The sequence below is a fragment of the Fusarium musae genome, chromosome 4 (genome assembly GCF_019915245.1).
Source record: "Fusarium musae strain F31 chromosome 4, whole genome shotgun sequence".
Taxonomy (NCBI): Eukaryota; Fungi; Ascomycota; class Sordariomycetes; order Hypocreales; family Nectriaceae; genus Fusarium; species Fusarium musae.
This window is the reverse complement of record NC_058390.1, coordinates 1,053,638-1,077,484: the sequence shown is the minus strand read 5'-3', so window position 1 is coordinate 1,077,484 and position 23,847 is coordinate 1,053,638. Positions and strand designations below refer to the sequence as shown.

General features: G+C 48.3%; 4 protein-coding genes across 4 annotated transcripts; 2 read left to right on the top strand and 2 right to left on the bottom strand.

Annotated features, from left to right (window-relative positions):
- Nucleotides 1-4,290: 4,290 nt before the first annotated feature.
- Nucleotides 4,291-7,032, bottom strand: J7337_005281 (uncharacterized protein; the record flags this gene model as incomplete). The annotated part of the gene is made up of 6 exons (XM_044822963.1): nt 4,291-4,557; nt 4,610-6,244; nt 6,296-6,715; nt 6,765-6,833; nt 6,893-6,961; nt 7,009-7,032. 6 exons carry the CDS (start codon nt 7,030-7,032, stop codon nt 4,291-4,293), a joined length of 2,484 nt encoding a protein of 827 aa, XP_044681454.1.
- Nucleotides 7,033-8,990: 1,958 nt separating this feature from the next.
- On the top strand, nt 8,991-10,536 carry J7337_005280 (uncharacterized protein; the record flags this gene model as incomplete). Its single annotated transcript, XM_044822962.1, has 4 exons — nt 8,991-9,105; nt 9,155-9,227; nt 9,306-9,816; nt 9,865-10,536. 4 exons carry the CDS (start codon nt 8,991-8,993, stop codon nt 10,534-10,536), a joined length of 1,371 nt encoding a protein of 456 aa, XP_044681453.1.
- A 253-nt stretch (nt 10,537-10,789) lies between these two features.
- J7337_005279 (uncharacterized protein) lies at nt 10,790-11,643 on the bottom strand (the record flags this gene model as incomplete). Its single annotated transcript, XM_044822961.1, has 3 exons — nt 10,790-10,833; nt 10,888-11,140; nt 11,197-11,643. The coding sequence occupies 3 exons, from the start codon at nt 11,641-11,643 to the stop codon at nt 10,790-10,792; spliced, it is 744 nt and encodes a 247-aa protein (XP_044681452.1).
- An 8,538-nt stretch (nt 11,644-20,181) lies between these two features.
- Nucleotides 20,182-21,543, top strand: J7337_005278 (uncharacterized protein; the record flags this gene model as incomplete). The annotated part of the gene is made up of 1 exon (XM_044822960.1): nt 20,182-21,543. The coding sequence occupies one exon, from the start codon at nt 20,182-20,184 to the stop codon at nt 21,541-21,543; it is 1,362 nt and encodes a 453-aa protein (XP_044681451.1).
- Nucleotides 21,544-23,847: the final 2,304 nt, after the last annotated feature.

The window sequence follows — 23,847 nt, the reverse complement described above, 5'->3', positions numbered from 1 at the left end:
GACCTTGGAATCCTATGAAAACACATACTAGCCACTTGCTCGCATGCATACTTGTAACAACAAACAAAAAGAAACAGCCAAATGCGGACCTCAGTACCCATTTAAGCGCGAGCAGTTTTGTAGACTTTGGTGGCATCCTGCTGAATGCATTCTATGGGTTCATCATTGGCGCGACTGTTCAGTGGTAACTTTTGATAAATAACTGCCCGCTCAGATGTGAGTGAAGGAGAAAAGGGAGCCAACAAAGCTGAGAGGCGCTTGGTGGTTATATGTGCACATAAAAAGTATATTTTCCAAGATAAAATTACACTGCGCCAGGCAGCAAAGCTCACAAAAGCCTCAAAAACCTAAAAAGCAACGAGAGCTAACCCATGGCACGGTAGAGTTGGAATTGGTATTCATCCACTTGATATGATCTGTCACAGTAGGCCTTCCTGAGCGACTCTCGCAAGGGACGTGCAATGAATCAAGAAGGATCGCTTATCCTATTATCCTTTCTCCACGACTTACTCCTTTTTCTCAGCATCTTTACATATTCCAATCACTCCCTGGACATGCCACTGCGAATAGGCCTCGCTACTGTACAGGACCAATGAGCTTGAGCACTTCCACTGTTTTTATCGGCCCTACTATCTCGCTCTCTGACTTCATGCGACGCCCCCGACCAGGCGTCTGCTTGGGAGCGGACTTATGAGCGGACCTACGGTGTCGTAAACATTACACGGAACTACGACTCTCGGTTGAATGTGGGTGATGATGCAGACGATGATCATACTGAGGGTTCAGAGCTCAACGATGAGATATTGCAAGCGACCGTGCCGCTCACTCAGCACAAGCTGACCCCCCTGTACCTCTTTTAGGAATTTCCACAACTTTGGCCCGATACTACAGCGAAACCCAGCGATAACGACATATATAACAATACCATGATATCACCTATGTTTGTCCAGGTCCCTCTTGATCTCCTGAGCCAAGTCGGGTACTACATTAGGTATGAATGGGTAGAAGCTATTCGCAAATCGGTGTAGGGGGGACGGGGATAAAGAAGAAACTACAAGGGAAGAATTGACGGAATTGTTCGTGCCTCAGTGACCACACAAGCGGGCAGGATATAATCCTTCTGTTTTGTGAATCTATCCGTGGATAGGAAAGCTTCACTGAGGTCCCGTGGTCTCATCATAGGCGCAACTGAGTCGAGTGGTAACAATTTATCGACAAACTACCCGCTTTTCTGGGACATGGAGAAGAATAAGAAGAAAAAGAAGAAGAATGAAGAGGGGGGAGGGTGAGAGGAGTAAATAAGGCTTGAGGTATGGTTAAATGGGGTCTTGCATCTATGGGGGGATTAGAAACCTTGCAACAAGTCGGCGCTCTTGCAAGATCTGATAACCTTTTCTCTGTGAAGACTAAAATGAATAAAAAAGTACAGCGAATGGAAGCACAGATACTGAGAGAAAATGTTTATTCATGGCGCCAATCTTGAAAAACTGAAAACCTATGGCTCTCTGTAAAACACACCGATTGTCCTGGAGCACCAGCGAGGCGCAATGTTCCAATGAAAGGCTCTATTCATGGACGGATCACGACACCTGGAAGCGCTGAACCTCCTACAACTAGGTACCCAGGTAAGGTAAGTAGGTAGGCAGGTAACTTAAAGAAACTTAGGTACCTTGGAGGTACCTTACTCAGGTGCCTAATTGCCTTACCTAACTCGGATGAAGAGGCATTCGTGACACTGCTCGGCAGCTTTAATCGACAAGGGATCTTTCTTCAAGCGTATGGTGTTGTTTCCGAAGGCTGTAATATATCTAGGGAGGCCGCACCTACAGCATGATCACTTCGCAAAAAGAGCAACATTCACATTATCGGCTGCTCTGACTTCCACTGTGAGTTCCCAAAATATCATAGAATATGACTTATAAAGCAATGGACCTTCTTCTCCGACTCAGATATCTAGGCAGAAAACAGTGCTGTATTGAGAATTTCCCAAGCACTATCTACTACCTACCTGCTGCCCTTAAGATACCCATCTAGTCAAAATCGTTACAAGAACGTTGGGATTAGCAATGAGCAGCAAATCAATAAGAAGTCGGGAACAGAACTGCTGTCAACTTAATACACTTCAATTATCGTGAGAATATGCCTCTTACCCACAAACTGAAACGGGGTTTGTCTGGAACAGGACGTCCCTACCTTAGTAGATAGGTAGTGAAGGTAGTTGCAATGCTTATCTGTCAGCCACAACACTGTAGATGCTACTTCGTTTATTATGAGTTGGGAAGTTGGAAGACGTGCGGCAAGAGCGGCTCGAAGGTGATAGTCATGTCTACAAGGCCTGTGTGCTGTGGTCTATTACGCCCAATATCTTCTATAGTACTTCCGGGCTATGAGAAGGTATGCTTGGACTTCGTAGAAGGTATAAATACCTCAAATTATGGCAATGTTTGATCCTATGAATGCTCGATGACATGAATTCGTTGATTCATATAAGGCTGGTGATGGTATGAGTAGATACCTCTTCACATGCTGCCTCTCTCAACGTAAAAATGGACTTTCCTATTTGACCAAATCTCGGGTTGGGACATGAGTTAAGGGGCAGTTTCCTCTACTTGTTCATTGATACCGAAAGTCGTACTGCACGCTTGTTGCTACTGCAGCTTCTACAAATCATCGACAACGAAGGGAAGTTGCACGGGAGCAAGACCATGAGTATATCAACTCGTCTCCCCTCCTATCTTCAATTCTTGATTCTCCCTCATCAACATCACTCTCAGTCTTTTTGACTTCTTCTCATCGACAAGTTCCATCACCATCTCCCATCCGCCTCTCCTGACTCACCACCTTGAGAGGTTTTCCCGTGTTCCTCATATCATTCCGTGGAGTACAATAACCCCTCTCGTCCTTTCACCAGCCGAAATATCATAGACACGCCTCTGACTATCCTTTAACGCCCGATACACATCAAGTCTCGCCGTTCCTTGATCATGGCACATATTACTCACGCTGGTCACAACTCTTGGAGAATTCTAGCCGTTTTCTATTATGCTTATTATAATGTGAGTGTCACAATGAGGACCTAGAGAACTTCTGAGTGTTCAGAGCCCGAGGATGAGATCTGTGGTAACTCCGACTATACTCACTCAGCGCAAGCTGACCTCCCTATACTTTATATAGGAAAACCAGCGGAAAACCAGCGCCTCGTTGATGAGATTCGAGTTATTCGGAATATACGTCAAGGTATGTCACTTCCATCGATCTCTTTGATCGTCCTTAACACACCATAGCTATCACCCCGACCTTGAACCTCATGGGTTACTCAGCTACCGTCTCCATATGAACTCAGGCCTGCCAACAAACTTTCCAAGTTTCACCCAGAACTTGTCTCTCTCATAGGTTAGTTTTTCTCTCCTGCTCGGTGTGCCTCGGCGTAAATAAGCTAATGCTGAGACATAGCATTCGCGACTTTGGCATTGCGAAACCAACTTGAGGGCAACGACGCAAACATGCCAGACTCGTATTCTCTCATCAGCGACTCTTGTGAGTCGGCAATAGGCCTCTTACTACCAGCATAACCAAGGTGGACACCCCGGGAGACACATTATGTGGGACGAAATGACCAAAGGAGGGTATCGAATCGTCAAAGTTTACGGGGTATAGTTGGCATCAAAGGATCCAAGACAACCAAGATCATGGTTGAGCGTTTACTCGAAAATAAATTTCTGTCCTAAGATACTATTTCTTCTGTTAATGCCAAGACTACCGCGATAATCCCAACACGTTATCCCGGTAAATAAGATGAGAAACATCGTAAGGGCCAAGAGGCTGATTCCCTTGGAGGTAGAATGAACAAGAAGAGGAAGAAACAAATGACGAAGATAACAATGATGGCATGTATTATTCTGTGCCTCAGTTCCCAGTATATCAAACAGCCCACTGAGTAGACTGCCTGCTTGGGCATCTCCATCCTGCAGGTTGGATAGCTTCATTGTCATGGGTTCATCATTGGCGCGACTGTATTTGTGTACAAAGGATATAGCATGACTTCCTGCATCGCCAGGCCAAGTAAGATGAAAACAAGGTAGAGAATAGCCTCTTTAGCGACGGGCAGGGCTTTATAAGGGCTTGCGAAACTAGGTTTGATTTGTTTTACTTCACACGATATAAAGTTTGCGAAATTAGAAGAAATGGAAAGTAGATTAGATACAAACTAACTGATGATCAATCTTTGATAAATGACAGTTGAGAAAACAGTTATACAAGCCAGATTTCCATGGTAGCCGATTACAATACTTAGACAGCCCCGTTCAACGGAGCAGAAGGATACGTAGGCCGTTGAATTCCCATGCGGAATCGAGGAACACGATCCATTCGGTTCAAGGCTGTTGTGGGCATTCTTAGGACTGTCTCGCGATACATAGTCTGCGTCTCCCACTCATAAGAGCATCCAATAGCTCGCTGCATGCCACCCTCGGAAGCACAGAACATGAGAGTGACAGGTGGCCTGACAGCCTCGAACAAGGTCAACTCCATGTTGTACGTATCTACAAGAGTGAAAATCTGAAATTGTTAGTCAACAATTAAAACGCCACAGAAGGCAAAAGTGACTCACCCTCATGTCGCCTGGACGAGCTTGCTTGGCTGCCTCAACCTTCATCCTCACCTCAGGATCCTTGTAAGGGTCGATTCCCACGCGCTCGCCATCTTCGTTAACGACACTTCGGCTGAGGGGGCTTCCATTAGTGCTCCAGGAGAAGCGACCAAAGTTACCTCCAAAAATGGACCTCTCAATAGTGGGGGCGTTGAGATGCCCTTCAAAGCCAAACATCTCGGCTTGGGTATCAGCAAACTTGCCACCATAAATAACTCGAACCAGGTTGGGTGTGATTAACCAGATCCAGACGAAGAGGAGGAGGAAGATGACACCAGGGGCAATGAGGGCAGTTGCAGAAGTAGCGCTGGCGCCGGTGGTATAACCATACGGGCTGCTAGAGGAAGTGCCAGAAGAGCTGCTAGCGGACGCACCACTTGCGATGAGTGCAATTGCAATGACGAAGAAGACTCCGTTCCACTCAACTGCCAATGCTGCGAAGTATCTCTTCCATGACGGTCCAGTAGACCAGTACACGGGATAGAAAGTCTTCCAGCGGATGGAGATGCCCCAGGCACCATCGATGATGATGGTGTCTTTGTCGGCGATACCAGCTACCTGGCAATAAGGAGTAATGTCCCAGAGAGCTGACTCATAGGCATCCTCCATGTCGTACCATGGCTGATCCTTGTCTCGGGGGAGTGTGCAGATGTACCTCTCGAGGAGTCTGTCGGAGTCGTTCGCCAAAGACAGTCTTGAGAAAGCCTGGAAGGCAGTGTCGGTTCGGTCAACTTGAGGTCGAAGTCTCAAGAGACCCATGAGGGCGTAAGCCTGGTCGCCAGGGAGATACTCCGTAGTGTGGCGGCTGTAAAGACACTTGAGTGCCAGAACAGCTTGCTCCAGACGACTCAGGTTAATGGAGCCGAGATAATGATCAATCAGATGGCGAGCCATGTCAGAGTCCATGTACGTCCAAACCAGAGCAGCAAACTGGTTCTTGGCCACAACCAAGGGGGACTGAAGATTTCCGTCACGAGTGTAGACCGAGATAGTTCGGCCTGGGCTCAGAAGAACCTCAGGGAAAGTCCACATTCGACTTCCCCACTCGCGAAGAAGAGACTCAGTGTTGGCTTTGCCTGAGTGTCCAGCCTTGGAGCCTTTACCCCTTCCGACAGCGATGACCATCCTGTCTGAACCGCGGAGAACATCTGAGATGCGATAAACATCAGACTCAAGTTCGTTCTCATCGCGCATGCAGCTACAAGCGATCCAGTAGGCAGGAAGCTTTGCAGCTCGACAAGCGGTCTCGGCGATGTGATGAAGAGCCATCATGTCCTGCTCAGAGCTATGGCTAAAATGTTCAGTAGAGTAGGCAACGAAGAGATAGGCAAGATTTGTGTCTTGTCCCTCATTGTTCTCCCACTCGACGACGCTGCGGACATCTACTCCTTTGTTCTCGTCGTTGAAGGGCTCACGAAGGAAGCAGAGATAGCGAGGTCTCAACATGCGATAGATCTGGTTGTTACGAGCCATGAGGGATAGACCCTTGCGGTTCTCGAGCAGGTTGCTCCAGACCTTGGCGTCACCATAATACCTGTAAAGAACAGGAGCATAAGCGAGGTTTCGCTTGATGACATTAGGCTTGCCATCCCAGAACTGCCGATGTTAGTATACTTGTCAAAATATTTTATCAACACGCAAACTTACAACAAGAGCCATGGCAATAGCAGCCGGGAAAGTTCTCAACACCATGATACCCCAATCTTCCCAACTCTTGGGATCGTAGCTAAAGTCAATGATCCATGTAGCAATGCGCACCTTCATCGGGGCGACCTTGCGAACATAGGTTCTCTTCCAAGTTGAAGTGCCAGGGCCTTCATAGATGGAATCAACACATGCAACATACATGTTACGTAGGTAGCCATCATTGTGGTGCAGATACCGATCTGAACGAGGCTTGAAGGAGACACGACCCGCATAGTCTCTATGTCTCAACTTAACCTCACTGTTCGTGTATGTGTAACCAGGCTTCTGGTACAACACAGGGTTGCGCCATCTGTAGATGGATCGCGAGTCAAAGAAGTGCTTGCTTCCTTTAAGCTTAATAGGAAACTCCTTTTCAGAAACCTGAAAGCATTGTCAGTAAATACTTGTGATAAGATGGGAGAGTATTCACTTCTTTCTCATTTGGACTGGTCGAAGTCGTGAGAGGCGTGGTAGTTACGGGGACAATGGCACCTTTGTTCTGCTGAGAAATGTTCAATTTAGATACTAGAAACAAAAACAACCACGGAAGAGCTTTACCATTGGTCCGTCCTGCTGACCACTGCCAGAACCCTGTTGATAGATGACACCTTGTTGACCATTGTAGGCCTGGACTTGTCAGTGGTTGCAATAGTAGATGATGTGTAGTTACTAACCATAGATGGCTGTTGGTATTGCATTGTGTTCTGAGTCTGGGGTTGCCCAAGAGGGATGGACTGTTGGTATCCTAGCGACCCAGGGGAAGCTGGATAGCTGTGGGACTGGGCCGAGAGTGGGCTTGTAGAAGGCGATACAGCTTGTTGATATGGATGGGTGTATGGCTGGCTCTGGTAGGACTGTAGAAGATGAGACACTGGGAGGGTATTCGGGATATATAGATACTCACGACGACCGAGCTGCCTGGAGTATATGCACCGCCGTGGGCTTGGTGAGGTACAGCAGGGGGTGGTGTCTGATTATACTTGGTCTTGTTAATACCAGTTCTCTGCAGATGAAAGCGTAGTCGACTTACATTGCCAACAGAGTTGGGATCCCAGTACCCTCCGTGTGCCTGTGACAGGTGTCAATGACTGAATGAAGCAAGGGAGAAGACGAGAGGGAAATACCATGGTTCAAATATGCAGAGCTGTGATGAAGAGAAAGTGATAAAACTCGGGGTGAAGGAAATAGAAAGGGTCAAAGTCCTTGAGACCGACATGTGGTTCTTCTCCACGCTAATAAATCACAAGCAAGCCCTACGGCATACATCACAAAGGAGCCGCAGCCTGACTAAAAGGAGCTGAGCATGAAGCTGAATCGGTACAACACATGCATCCTATGAGAACACAGAGCCTAGGCTCCGATTTTTAACAATATCTCAATATAGGCGCTTGATAGCACCGTTCCTTTTGCCACCGGAGACCTAGACCTTTCAGGTAGTGCAGAGCCCCTTCATTCTTGAGTCCAGAGCCTGCCTCGGGGAGAAGAAAAACCTCGGACAATAAATCCGGGTACTAAAATAAACTGGTCTAAAGTCTTCCCAAGTTATACTAAACTTACCTAAATCTTTTGATCACTTATAAAAGAGGCCCTAAGTTTTCCTGCCTCCCCCCTGGCCTAATATCAAGGGGTGTGAACGTGTGTGACTATTCTTGACCTCCTGCATGCAGCCTCACAATATTGCAACAGTGATAGGCCGCTGGCGATAAGTTGAGAGACGGCATATTCCGTAGAGTTGAGGCTCGAACAGCAAACTATTAGAAGCGGCTGAGCCTCGATATGTCACTCGCAGCCTCTGCAACTGTGATATTGGCCGTTGGGGGCCGGGGGTTAGGACTATTCAGCCATGGCGTTACCCGCAGCTTTGAGAGTATCACAACCCCTGACATATTGTCGCAAACGCAGTGTCAGGATAGGACGCCCTGTGAGGTTTGGCGCCATGGAGAGGAGAGCCACAGGGGACCCCTTGACCCAAAGCGGCATGCTGGGCGAGTTGGAGATGTCTCACCAGGGATCATCATTGGACTGTCTTTTCAAGGATCTATTTATCTATCCGAAAACCTCGCCAGGATCACTAATATTCCGTTTGGTTGTGAAACGCACATGATCAGAAGTGCGGGAGTTGCAAACGGTAGCGTTGAGGCCGCAGCGAATAGCAGCATTGATAACATTGAACCCCTGGTCAACGAGACTTTCAGCCCTGGGAAACTAGACCGGTCTGAGTGTAACCCAACCCGGGAGGTCGGGAAGCTTGATAATCTAAACTATATTGTTTTTACGTGAGAGATGGGCCAATGAGGTGTTGATCTTGTATCTAGACTCGTTGGTGGCCCATTTCCGTTCAGAGACGGGGATATGGCGTTTTGGTGGTTGAAACATGGCTTGGTCTGGACACACCTGATGGCTGCAAGCTTGCGATATCCCTGAAATAGAATACCTACATGAAATGAAGTGAAATTATAATGCACAATAACGACGCCATGGTCCTAGATCAAAGGGTTCGGCGCTTGTGCTTAGGACGAGCAGGGAATACAATTGAGGCCCCCAAGTGTGAGAGACTAAGACTCTGGGGAGGATTTCTCCATCATAAGACAAGCAAAGCAACAGTCCATTTCCTTGGCCAAAGTGATACCGGGCCGTAACTTACAACGAATTCACCATGTCCTGGACTCAGAGATCTAATCCTTATGATGCCTTTGCTCAAGAGGCGACTCAAACGCCGCTTGCAGTCGCTTTTCCACAATGGATGCTGAACATCTGGGAAGTAACCCACGGTAAGTGACTTGGATTTTTCCCTTGGGATCTCTCGCTGATAATTTCTAGATCATCCAGAAGGCCGTTGGTACCTGGAGCCTAACGCCCGTTGTCTGCGGCAGCGGGCAAGCTTGAGGATTGTGTAAGTGTGTCTCATAACAAAACAAATTGATGCCGTTTGTTTTGCATCACCTGGAAATACATAAACTTACAGCCCCAGATTTGCGCCTCTTGATCTTCCCCGTCGAGATGCCCTCTCCCAGTTCGTCGAGCTCTTCAACATCCTCAACGTTCCCAGCGACTTCACCAAAGAACGTCTCCAATCTGTCAGTCACAGCTTCGGGCGCTCCACTGACGCCCATGGCTCCAGCTCGTGGTTTCACTTCCTCTGCAAGAACATCGACATCAAGCAAACTCCCGGAAATGCGCCTGAGATTGACAACCGTGCTGCTACAATGGGTTATCACATCTCTACCCTCCCGCAGGCCGACTATAGTTGGCATCGCGCAGGCTTCTTTTTGAGAGTTGATAACCATGGCTGTGTTACACTTGTTTGCTTTGGAGTCATGCAGAAGGTGAGGGAGAGAATTAATGAGTTCGTCGCTGCCAAGGCATGGCAGCATGTTGCGACTGATCCGTATATTCTGTTTGATCTTGTGTTTGAAGCTCTGTACTTTGAAGTTGACAACACTGTTTGGAAGATGAACACTGTTTTTGGTCCTTTGGAACATGTAAGTCACCAAACTCCAATGGCATTCCCAACTGACTGATGGGTGTAGTTAATTCTTGAGTATGCCAACTCCAAGAATATCCGCAAGATGAGCTCCAAGGTCCCATTTTCTGCAATGCACAATTGCGCCAAGCATATCATCCACATTGCAGAGGCAATTGACTCATGCATCATGCTTGTTGACGCAACTCTCCACAATGTAGGCAATCATCAACATTTAGAGCAGACAACTCTTCGAGAACCGATTATCAAACAGTTGCGTGAAACTCTTCAATATCGGCGCTCGCTATTTATGTCTAGTCAACTCCGCCTCAACAGTCTTCAAAAGCGTATCGACAACGCCATCACGCTATCGTTCAATCTGGTCACTCAGCAAGACTCAATGGTGATGATTCAGGACTCCAATTCCATGAAGGTCATTGCAGCTATTACCATGATCTTCCTGCCAACGACTGGTGTTGCTACTGTCGTTGGCTCTCAGCTGTTTACGTCTGAGATTCTGAAGGACGGTAGAAGCTGGGACGTTAGGCTTACACCATTATTCTGGACTACGTTGTGGATTTCTATTCCTCTTACCGTCTTTGTGGTTCTCTTAGCTATCATCTGGCACTGGTGGGTTCATACTGAGTCTCCTACGGGAGAGGTTGTGCAGGTAGTCAAGAGGGCAGCAACGTTCAGTTCTTCCGGTACGAGAACGCCACCCAATGGCAATGCCAAATGATTTTGGCTCACAGCTGGTCACTTGGGTCTTTTCTTTTCATTGTTGGACTTTGCCATGGTTCTGTCTTCTGATGGAAGTGTATTATCTAGCGCCAATGCCATATGTATTTACTACGATTTGACGTATACAACTACATTGTTCTTGACCTCGGTGCTACCAAATAGTAAATGCGTATCCTTGACTGACTCGCAGTCGTAATGAGAAGCCCAACTTGTGGGAAGAACTCGATGCTCAGTACAAGCCAATATTGCATTTAGCACTTGAACACAGCAGGGCCAGGGATCTTGTAGGTGGTGGCTGTTGTCTCTATTAGCACGGCTTAAACTTCAGCTCAGACGGAAAAGCACTCACCCTGGTAAGGGTTGTAGGTAACACCGGGGTCGGTGCTGGCATACGCTCCGGGGAAAGCAACAAGGTTTGAAGGAGTTGTGCTACCGGAGCCGGAGACCTTGAGCTGATGGCAGCCAGGGTAGAACTGGGCTCCGGGATACCCTGTGGCGGCGTGAAGAGCAATGAGTTCATGGCGGACAAGGTAATAACCAGGCTTGATGCACTGAGGAATGGTGTAGTTGACACCCGAGTTACCAGACTTCATCAAGGGGCTCTGGTTTGACAGCGTCAGCAATCTTATAGCCTCGTATAATAAGGACTTATACTTACGCTAGCCCAGTTGTTGCTGGTTCCATCACGCCCGCCCTCCTGAATCTTGAACCAGACCTTCTGGGTACCAGGCTCCCAAGTATCACAACCTGAATCGGGGCAACGAGCCATATATGTGATGACGGGTCCAACGTGAGACTCAGGCCAGAGAGTCCACTTCAGGTTGACAGTTGACCCAGCCGTAGCGTCGGCATGAAGAGCGGCAGGTGAGCTTCCCGGCTTACCGCCAGCAGTGTAGCCGTTGCACTGCATATCGATGGAGGTGACATCCTCAACAGGTCCGTTGCCTGGAATCGGTCGGGAGATACGCTTGGGAGCAGGGTTCATGTAAGGATCAGTGTTAGGGTTGTAGAATTGGTATGTCTGCCCGTTAATAGTGCCTGTCTCGACATATCCGTGGGCAGCAGCCAGGCCGGCAGTGGCGAGAAGAGAGTATAGGAAGTGCATGCTGAATGTCTTTCAAGCTATAAGGGTAGGGCAAAGAGCCTTAAGGGTATATGGAAGAGCTATAAGCTTAAATGAAGGGCTACAATGGTATATGAAAGAATGATCCGAGTTATGAAGTTTAGAAGTTTGACGATCATGTCCTATCGTGAAAGACTGCCGTCTTATATAGCGATGAGGACGACGTTGAGTAGAAACTAACCAACAAGGGCCGGTAGCATGTAGATGAAACACCCCCGAGTATTTCCACCATTCAAACAAATGTTTCTCAATACTCTAACTTTGGGGACTCTCATGATCTAAACAAAAGCCAGGGTAAATTCCCCAATTGGGGAGTGAAAGCTCGGAGCTTCAATCATCATCCCAATTAAGCATCATACCTTATTTTTACTCCGAGACCGAATTGACAGCCATTGGCTCACATCTGGCTAGACGAGAATAATTCAGGAATTTAGTTGTAAATTGTCATCATTATCATCATCACTTGTCGGTGGAGATATTGAAGTCTAGATAATTACCATCATTAGGAGCACGTGATATCAGAATGACTTGCAGACAACCACTGAATTGAAACACCAAACAGACAACATCACCATCGCCACCAGAACCCTGCCTATAAATTCGTCCTTAAGCTTGTCAGATACCGTATCAAAATCCAATCGATCGGTAACTCAGCTACCATGCGTTTACCGCTGGAGGTCATGGGACTTATTGCCGAGCATGCGGCTCAGCACCTCAGAAATGCATCCCCATTCATCCAACCCACGAATCAAGAAGAGGCAATAAAGGCGCAAGAACACCACCGTGACCTATTAAACCTAGTCCTTTCATGCAGGACTGTCTACAATCATAGTCGACACCTCCTCTACACCTGTCTAATCCTGGGGAATGCTACCGACATAGTCGCCGCTCTGGCCAATATTGTCAAACATCCACAAGTCGGACCGTCTATCCGTCACATAAGGTGCTGCACGGAGCTTCACTCCGAAACAGAGCGGGATAAGGCTTTAGAGCATTGGCTACTGAACCATTCACACGATGCCGCACTACTCCAAGACACCCTCAATGCAGAAGGTTTGCGTCCTCCTTGGTGGAATGGAAAAGATATCCCTTGGACGTGCTGGGAGGGGTTCATATACGATGACTGTACAGAGTTTGCCCTCTTGGCCCTTCTGCATATGGTGACGGAGCTAGAGACGCTTTCGTTCCAACAGCTTGATGGAGACCTCATTACAAACTGGGAAGAAGCGCGAGATTTGAGAGCATCTTTCGCGCAAGCTCGGTCTAGACCACAACCCTTCTTGGGTTGCTTACGAGGTCTTCACTTTGGTAGTGGGACTTTGTGCGACATGGAGAACTTTCTTTCCAGTCAACCGCACGAAAATCTAGAAGTACTGGTCCTCGATGGTATAGGTATTGAGGGCTTCAGCCGGTGGACCAGATTCTTTGAGTTCAAAGGTACTCATCTGAAGGAGCTTTACCTGGGGAAAAGAACAGCATCTTCCAAAACTGATGTTGATCCTCTTCTTGCTCCAAGAGAATGGGTCAAGGGAAGGTGGGTTACTCCGGGACCAAAAGAGCTAGACACCCAGTCTGAGGTGTGTTTGGGAGGTGAAGAAGCGTGGAGGCTCTCGGTTCCAGAAGCCAGGGATACTATGGATTGTCTCAAATACTTCGGGAATCTCAGGGTTCTAGCTGTTGTTTTTGACAGGACTCCTGATTGGCCATCTAGGTCGTTGGTTGCACTCAAGAACATTGCTTCGGGGTCTCTGGAGGTTTTTAGAGTCGAAGGATACCCATTCAAAGTTGTTCCAGGAGACTTTGGACCATGTGACACTGAGTATGAACGTGCTTTTGTTCCAAGATTCGATACGGTCGGGTAGGTTAGAAGCTATATAATGGAGCTCAGCACTTTCTCTTTAACAAAGGGACATTAAACTCTTTCTTATTAGATAAGCCTGTTGTACTCCGTTCACATTTAGAGATATCTTGGCCTGAATTATGGCAACTAGTGCCATATTGCCGTGCCCCTGATGGATTCTCTACTCCGTTTCTAACTGCCTATGAACTTTGTGGTAAACGCGCGACCTAGTGTTAGCTCTTCTTGTCTCCATGAAACAATATTTACTTTCCTGGCATCTATGACTCGATGTCCGTCACATATGCTACATAATAAACATGCCGGGTGTTGTTCACAAAGAACCCACAACGTTCCCACTCAGATGCCCACTTCAACGTTCTAGTACCTAGGGTGAAAATTACCTCTGACACTCTCGTCTGAACTGTTCTTGCAAGCAACTCTCAACTTTACGCCGCCTCGTCTGCACCCGAAAGACGACCGGGCCTCTCCTATCTTCCAAGATGCGACCAGGCTTCTTGAATAGGAGCAAAAAGATCAAAAAAACATACAACAGCGGGGATTCGCTGGTCGTCACCGACCCAACTACTAATCCGCCCCTTATCAGCTTATCTATGGGAGAGCGGACGGGATCCCGAGTTCTCTGATAGGTATGGTCGTATGTGAAATATCGTGGTGTTGAGAGGCGTGAAGAGCAGAACAACAAGAGCACACAAGTTGACGCCAAGTAAGTCACAACAAAACTGATATGGGTTTGTTAGTCCTATATCAAAGGATATGGCAAGCCTTGAACCTTCTTCCCACTGAATGGACCGTTAGAAATGTCTGTGGTGTTGTTGGTGATGTCTTTGACCTTGCGATATCCTGCGGTCGTGTCATAGAATCACAGGCGACTCCAACCCCTCTTGGAGAGATTGGAAGCCCTACAGATTCAAGAAGCTCTATAAACCCATCAGCTGGTTTCTCTAATGGATATTCAATTTGGATAGCGTCTGGGTTCATAGTACTAAGCTTCGTACGTAACGAATTGCTTGAATAAGAGTTTTTAGCATCAGTTGCCGAGCCACCAGTGAAAACAACTAGACGATTGAATCAGTTGTTCTTGCTTGTAATTTGTTTGAGTTCCTAAAGTAGAGCCATAGTTAGTAATCAGGTGTATTTTCAGAATCGTCGGAGAAAGTTGGACCAGATGCTTGTTTTGGGTATCACTCCTGACAGGGCAGATTCATAGCCATAACACTGAACCATGAAACGGATCTAGTGTTGATCTATATTAACAACGCCTCTGTAATTGGACCTCGGACAAAGTCAGTTTGCTAAACTCAAGAAAATTGCCATACATCTCTTTCGAGACTGGCTATAAGAACCAAGTTACAGCTCGATCAGATTAATGGATGAAAGATTGGACGATGCGGAAAATATGACTTACCCTGCAGTGATACGGATATCAATGAGATCTCGCTTTTGCTACGGCAGTTGTCTCGCGTCCTCTATAGATAGAATAGCTTTCAACTCTGTGCGACAAACAACGTCGCTGGTTTCAAAACACAAGACTCAATCATTCATTGCTATGATCATTGCATCCCTACAAAAATATGCCGACTCCAATAAATTCGTAAAATTTAAGTAATAGCGTACAATGGACCTGTCGATGATGTTATACCCGCACGATGACGGAGTTCGGCAAAGTCACACGCCTTTATGTATGGATCGGACTCGATGCCAATTACCCTGTACAGTATGAACGATCGTGAGAGAGGAACGGGATAGCTTGGATCTTTTGAGGTAACGCGCAAAGAATTATTTTGCAACGCTCGAGCTGGTGTTCGAGTTTGTCACATGACGTTGATTCTTACTGGTGTCACCAAGCCAATGAAATGTTGTATCAATGATTCAAATCTCTTGTAACCGTGGGTGTGAATACTGTAGTTTGTACGACACCTCGAATCTTGGTGTTGAATTCATTTGCTCCCTCAGACGAGACACCCTAGATCGTTGGGAGCGCACTCACCAGGCCAATCTGAGTGAAGCATCATAGGTCAATAATAACGGGCCTCACATCCAATGCATCCATGATTTGATGTCGACCTTAATGTTGATCGAAACGTGCTGATAAGGATGTCTCGGGTGTTATCTTGGTGCTGTTTGACTGTCCCATAGAGATTAGAATTTCCTTTTAATGGCACTTTTGTTTTTAGCACTCGATGTCTTATGCACCTCGATCGCAGATGAGGCCCGATCAAGTGACTCAATCTCGTTCTTCTTTTCTCTTTTGTCTTCTGAGTGATGTCGCTTGGCCATCGTCATGAAGCAGCGGCTAACAGTGGACTGGGCAGCACACTAAATGCACGCCGAACTGCAAGCGGTAGCCCAGCAAACTAGTGAAAGTACGTATTCGTTTGCCGAAATAAACACCAAAATTATTGGCGATCTGGCGCGGAATATCGCAGGTTGGGCCCTGGGGTGAGGCACGGAAGCTGGCGGGCATTAGCCAGTGAGCGGACTGCAGATCACCGGCAGGACAGGAGAGGGCATGAGAGGACATTAGAGGAAAGGCCAGAGCGAAGAGAGGAGCGGCGGACGCTGCACAGCCCAATCCCAAACCTGACAGGTCGCTAAAGGGTCATCTCGTAACTGGTCCCGTGACGAAAACTGACAACGGCCGTGTAAAAATCATGGGCTTCGCGGGAGCCTTAGCTAGGCACCCGAGCGATCTATTTAGATTTTAGTCTGGTGAGTTTAGGCTGCTCACGAGTTGCGTAGACCAATACGTGAGCTTTGAATAACACAGTAAGACAGGCCAGCCTCAACACGGCACCCTGGGCTGAATGGCCTATCCAGGAGCAAATGCGAAGAAGCTCAGCAGTTTGAGTTTCATGGCTGAAATCTCGATCTGAGCATCATCAATAATTAACTTCTAGATTGCCAGACAGGACTGCCGCAGTAGCTGGCACACGAACATGCAATACCCCACAACTCTGCAGCACAGCAAAGATGACCAACAAAGATAGATAACAAGTCAGCGCAACCCCAGATTCACATTCGAATGAACAAAATTACCAACAGTAACAATTTGTCTCCCAGACCTTGCAGAGTGTGGGGGAACAGACCCCGCGTTTTTGGCAAGCCAGTGGATGATGGGGGCGCAGGGTCAAAATCCAAGCACGAATAGGGAGACAGCGATAAGAATGACACCCAGCGAACTGAGATGGGACTGAGAGCACGAGGGAAGCTCTGGGAGGGGGGGTACTAGAGTGTCGGCCCATGACCAAAACGAGTCGAGAACCACTTCAGCTGTGACAGCTCAATCCTGTTCTCGTGACTCGGTTTGGCCAAGATTGAGAAGAGGTTGCCAGTGATGTCACGGCGATCAAGGCCAGAGAAACGGGAGCGAAGACCAAGGAAAAAAAGATAAACAATTTTCGGAACACTGATTATACCAAGAACGCGCACGGAGAGGACTCCGATCAGCGGTGCGAAAAACAGGAGTGCGGTGCTCTCTGCCCTGTAGGAATGAACACCTGGCGATCAACAATGGACTCTTCTCTGGTTGAGCACTGAGCTTCAGAGAAGGGTTGGGGTTGTGTTTATGTTACTGTGCGTCACCACTAATCTTCACCCTCCCACCACCATCTGCAGAACACTGGAATTCAATCGCAGGGAGTAGACTGGCCAGACTCAAAAGGGGAGAGCTGACCCATCAGCACCAAAGGCATGGCGTCACTCAAGAAAGCGAATCAATGTCTTGCACAAATGGTCGTCATTCGTGCATCCAAGACCCTGCAGACCATGACAGCAGGAGGGCTGTGAGGCCCCCTGACTTTTGTTTCTTGTACAGCGTGATGTTCATCCCACAAAAAGTCAACCATAAGAATGCCATTTTGCACACGTGCTCACAACAATGCGACAAGCGAAAAGTATCAGGAATGGCTGGTTCCGGGAGGTGGTTATAACATTGACTGATAATGTAACCGCCCGACGCGGATGGAAATCACGCGGGAACACAAGGAATGGGAAAGTATAGATAAGAGATTCCCGCCCCGAGGCTCCGGTGGTGTTTCGGGCGAGGCCCGGAGTAGCCGACGAAAGACCTCCGGTTCGGCCCTCTCTCTCCACTGACTCGTGGATCGCCACGTTAAGGGCTCTCCAAGTGCCGGACGAGTGAGTTGTAGCATCAGAAGTCGTGACGATGATCAGATTGAAATCATATAGACATTATTGCGTTCCGTCTGCAACACCGACCGTTCCGATCGGACAGAGCATGATAAATTGCTATCGCAGTTCTCACTGGTGGCTGGATGCTCGGTGAGGTGTCTTATCAGCTCGGGCACGCGATAAGGGTCCAAACGTGACCCCCAACTTGCACTAGGAATCATCAAGTACCTGCCACCTTTAGTAGGAATCGTAGGCAGCTAGATTCAAATAGTCTTCGTATCTCGCCCATCAGTTGTGCTCCAGATACTGGCACGTATCTATCATATCATAGGCGGTTGAAGTTGCTGGGTTCTGAGTGGAACACATCCAAACGGCTCGTTATCTGTTGCGCCAGCTGGCTCCTCTCTATTTGTCCTGTCCTTTCAAAAGGTCTGGTCAGTCCACTGTCACATTGATAAATTGTGCAGCTCATCATATCCCTTTGAGATCCTTGCATGCGATATTGCTCGACTGGACAACCAGCCTGACCAATTCTCACCCATTTTCCTTCCGTGTGGCCGATAGAAGCGTGAGCGAGGCTTTGACACGGTTACTGACTGCTACACGGGCTGTGCTCTTCGCTGGCGCGTCGAGCGGACCTTGGACCCCGAAACACAAGCTTCCTTGTGACTCGCCAGTTTGACCGATATTTGTGGTTTGGCTTTTGGACTGTCGAGCTCAATCTCAGACAATTGCTTGGCACGCTGCCCTGCTTAAGGTCCCCCTCCCGCGGCCTCGTGGCCATACATCGGTGTTGAATAAATACTTTCATTGTTGTCGCTCACCAGAGGACGAGAAGGATCATATCTTTTGCGAACAACAGCTTTGTGTTTCTTGTGCCTGGGCGACAGTTCTGTGTTATTGAAACAATATTGGAAGCCGATATGGACAGCAAACAAGCTTCTCCGCGGCCATAAGATCAGCAACCTTGTCTAATCTGATTTGCCAATAACAGACCCCTGCAGCATCTGGATGAAGACACACGAGCATTACACGACAGCAACAAAACGCTTTCAGCGCTGCAAGGCACGACACGACCCGTTGCCCGCGGTAGCGTAATCCAAACGGCTCGTTCTTTCAACAAACTTCGATTCGAGAGCCACTTGGCCAGCAAAGACGTGATTCGTTCTTCACCTGAGCTCTAGGGCTCTAACGAATTCGCAAGCGTCACCCTTGATCGACGAACCAATCCTGAGCTTCGTTTTTACGTTACTGAAACTGCTCGTTACCGTGTACACAGTTCGCTGGGGACAAGACGGACACGCGGTCATCCCCGGACTGGTCTTCCTTGCCTTACCTTGCTTTGCTTCACTTCTGGCGCTCCGGTTTCGCGGTGCGGATCTCATATCCGGCACTGGCTGGGCCTGGAATTGAAGCTTGTTGAGCCTAGGCAGGGTTACACAGCTTGTTCCGAGAAAAAGGGTCCTTTAGGGAGGAAACATCATTAAACAATCAATCAAGATCAGGGGACTGATCGACAAACGAGGGAGGGCCTCAATTGGAGAAAAAGAAAGAAAAATAAGTGAGGTGAGACCTGCGACAAAGCAATCCAGGGCCCAGCAGACAAAAAAAGAAGTTCGGGAAACCTTTCAAATCTGTTCCGTCCGCAAAAAGCTGAGGCGTGGGAGTTGACTGCCGCTGCAGCAAGGCCCACAGGGCATTCTGACGAGGTGAGGACCTTCTGGCTCCTGCCAAAACCCCTAGAGAGCCCTGGACGAGCAAGAAAACATCAGATCTTGACCAAGGGTGTCAAAATAAAGCTATCAGAAGGTATCCTAGGCTTATGCTAAGTTACCTAAGTATTTTTGTCACCTAGGAACAAGTTCCTGAGTTTTCTTTCCTCCCCCCACAACCGACAAGACCCACTCCGCTCCGCTGTTGCCAGATTGATTGCAGCGCCTGCCCGCCTGCCACTGTCCACTCCTGCCAACACACCAAACCCCCCCTGGCTCTTAGCCCCGAAGGCAGGATCAAAGGTACCGACCCCAAGTCTCACCCTGTCGTGTCGCACTTGCCCTGTCTTGGATCCCGGAATTCGGACTGGGGGGTGGCCAATACAAACAGGCAGGATGATGACTCCACGCTCTTTCATGCTGGCGCAGCGTGAGAGGGAGAGCCAGCATCAGCGCCCTCCTTCCCCTTGTACTACCGGTGCTAGTCATCATAATACTTTGTCTATTCCGACTCCCTCTTTATCTCCAGGCTTCACTCCCATTCCCACACGTTTATTCTCCTCCTCACCCTCACCTTTATCTTCTTCTCTTCTCTTAGATACTTCCTCTCCTCATCACCAAATATCAACACCAACAAACAGTGTACATTATCCATATCAGCCATCACCAACATACCACTCCAAATTGGCGGCTTTAACGGCAGCGACCTCCAAGTCGACTACATTCTCACTTCCGCGCTGGTCGCCAAAGTATGACGATAGCAACAAGCACATTACAGTCACCATATCTCCAGCTCAACCGAACTCCAATGCAACAATGGTTAAACGCAAGGATTGGCGGGAGACCTCAAGTCTTACCCCTTCGAGCCCACCAAAAACAACAGTTAGTCTGACCACGAGGCCAACGACACCTACAAGTCCAGTCAAGATTCCTACCACCAACAACCGATATGGCGCCCATCCTCAAAAGCGTCACTCGTCACAGAGGAAACGAAGCAGTGACTCACGATCTTCGGATAAGCTTTCACCGTCTCTCGTTGCACTCTTGGCCGTTACAGATATTCCTCGACATAAGCAGCTTCAAAGGCGCCGCCGCCGTTCCGAGAAGACCCTAACTGTGCAGGAGGTTATTGACTGTCAGCACGCTTCAGAAAAGGAACTGAGCTGGACATTCGGTAGCCCTCTGGACATGCTTCTATCCCCACCCCAAGAAGTTGCCGACGATGATGATAGTGTGAGCGATTGCAACTTTGGCTCCAGTATGTCAACAAGAACTTATTCCATCGATTCCATTCCATCTCTGGACGAGTCATTCTCTAGCGAGTGCCTCTCATCTCTCGGAAGCCCTAGGACACCTAGTCCATGCTCTCGCAGGACTAACTTGACTCCTAAGCGAAAGTCGCTGGAGCCTGTTATCTCTCCACCTGGTTCCGTTGATGAACATCCACTGGCCCGAGATGATGTTGAAGTCGATGAGCTGGACTTCAGCACTCTCAACCAGCCTGAGGAGGCTCAGCCCAAGTCTCAGTTCCTGGAGCCCTTTAAGCCCTTGAGGTCTGTTTTCAAGTCAAATCTCACCGCTTCACTCCGAGCCCTTCGATCAGCGGCCCGATCGTTCTCGGTTCTGAACCTTCCTTCTATCCCTCCGGATGATTACTTAACTCGATCTATTCTCACCATCGACCCCAATGTTCCCTATGCTGATGAGCGTCGGCCACCCGTTTCCGAGGAAATGCCTTCCGCAGCAGTTCGCCGTTATCTCAATCCTACCACCAACGCAAGAATCGAACCGCCAACCAAGACCGTTTTTGCCGGAACTTTTGCTGCATCAATTCAGATGCGAACCTACAAAATCCAGCGCTCCCGAACAGCCCCAGGCTCTAGCCGAAACTCTTATCCATCAACATCGCTCCAGTCGCAGCCAGCCCCTGTCCCTCAGCAGCCACAGCCGCAGGTCCCCACTCAATCGGTCCCAGGCATGCGACAGCGGGAAATGCGTGAGAACTCCGACTTCATCCGTATCGCTGTCATGGAAATGGCGATGCGCAAGCGCGGAAAGCTCGACGACCAGCGACCGGGCCGAGCTCGTTTCGCACTTCCTCCACGACAAACCTCAACGAAGCCCTACGATATGGGAGCAAACGGTGTCCCGGCTCGCTGGATTCCTATCACAGCTTAGGTTTCCATCGCTGTGCCGTACCCAGAATCGACACCACAAATCAAAAGGCTTGAATTTCTCGATTTACGGCATGTAACACGTCACGTACCTGGCCATGGTTTCTTTGCATTGCAACGAGGCCGGTTCAGGCAGGACAATCCACGGAAGTGCAGCCGATTTGGGACCCACTTCATGGACTCATTATGGAGATCTGACGTTTAACCATGTCATTGGATACGATGATGCAAATTTTTTGCCCCCCATCTCAATGGAAGGGTTTTAGAAGCATGCCCACGAGCGATGGTCCCACCACCCGACGATAGGCCCCGGAGAAAGTGCAACACGACTTTTGACGGAACCAGAGCAAAGCGATTAACCTGGTTCTGACTCGGGAAAACCGGGTCGAAATTACCAACACCCAAGGGGATTGGCCACCGAACACGAAACCGAAACAGTTTGGGCCTCGGCACTCAAGGTTATTTCACCATGAGGGCATCGGCCAACCACATCCTGACTACCAATCACAATTTCCATTAGACATGGGAATACTTCATCATTCTAGAAAGCGAGTGGCATTTTCAGGAGTTTCCCGTTATTACACGTTATTTTGCTTATTCCCCTTTCTTATCACCGCGAGGTGGAGAAAAGCGCACAATCACAGGATTGCCAGGATCCTAATTTTTTCTTGTACATTGACCAAAATTTCTCATATTTCTTTTTCAAACAGGCTTTTTCGGCATTTGACCCCCGCCCAAGCGGGATCGGATGCAACTGAACAAAATCCCGCTCAAGGCCGGGCTTATGGAGAACCTTGGGACGCGGTCGGAGAAGACTCGGACAGAGAGAGAGAGTCATCGCATTTGTTGAGAGGAGTTGGCATTTAGGACCGCAGGAACAGAGCATTGAGTCTGGCGAATTGGGAGATGATATCTTTTTTCTTACGCAGGACTGTCACCGGTACATACATATCACATTCACAAGCAATCGTCTTCGAGACGAGGAGAGGCATAGGCGCAAGCGGCATGGCACGTCAAGGAAGACATTGAGCGGTGTATTTACTTGGATATCCATTTGTTAACATTTACATATTTTGATCAAGAGATTACTATTATTTTTCGTGTTCCACAACCCATTGCGAATATCCTCTTACATTGGACCCTTCGGCTATTTCTAACCCGACTTTTTTTTAAAATTTTTTTTATTACTTCTTGTGTAATCATTCAATTCGTGGACCTCATTACCTGCGCCAAAAGCGGCAAAGCGACATTTGGGCTGGGCAATGCACGAATGCCCAACCAACCACCTCACAAAAAAAAAAAACATTGCGCTGGACAGACTACTTACCTGCACGTTGGCGCTGTTGTCTCAGTCACCGATTGTTGAGATTGCGTGGTCAACGGTTACTGGATCTCACGACAAGGCATTGCTGGCAATCTCGGCTGTCAAGCTTATTTCACTCCTCAGTCTATGTGCTTCGTTATGGACCTTCTCTTTATGCTTCTCATCCGGGCAAAACTGGAGCGATGATGCCAGCAACAGTGACAGGAGTTCCTCAGATGTGGGACAAAGAACAAAAGAACTTCTAGAAGACCCTTTCCTTCTTGTTGTGGGGGTAAAAGCCGCGACAATGGATTGAGTCAGACGCTAGTCAGGGGTTGGTAAAGGGCAGGGCTACTCCATATACATAAGCGCTTTAATTGTCGATGTTTTGACCACGGGCAAAATGGACAAACTCCCCGCTTGCGATAAGGGAAATAACGCCAAAACGGCAAGATTTTCAACAGGGTTCTCTTTGCTGCACTGTACTTTGTTGTGCAGTAGCTTAGCTGGCTCCATAATGCATGCCCCAGGGCCCCAAGGGGTGTGTAACGGAGACAAATCTCCTATGCCCAGGAGGGAAAAATGTTCTAGACCGCTCATTACAACATGTTGTTTACTATCTCGTGACTGCAGAGGATATGAAGCCATTTAACCAGGCGGTGTATTGATTGCTTTTCTGTGGGGAGGGTTCTGTTTATCACTCGGATATGCCCACCGAGCTGACCACGATAGGGCATGGTGAGCCCCGATGAGCCCTGATGACGATGGACAGGGTTAGCTCATCCAAGAACTACGAGAGGCTGAAGTGTTAACCTGCCTATGCTGGACATATGTACTAATCTATGAGTATAGGGAGTATACTGGATATGAAACCGCGAGCATGTGCTCTTGTGCAGGATACTTGGCATGATAGTCGGGGGACTAGCCACGACGAGAAGGAGGCAAGACTTTCTATTACAAGGGTAAAAGGTCCTACGATAGACACCCTCACATAAGTGCCTAAAG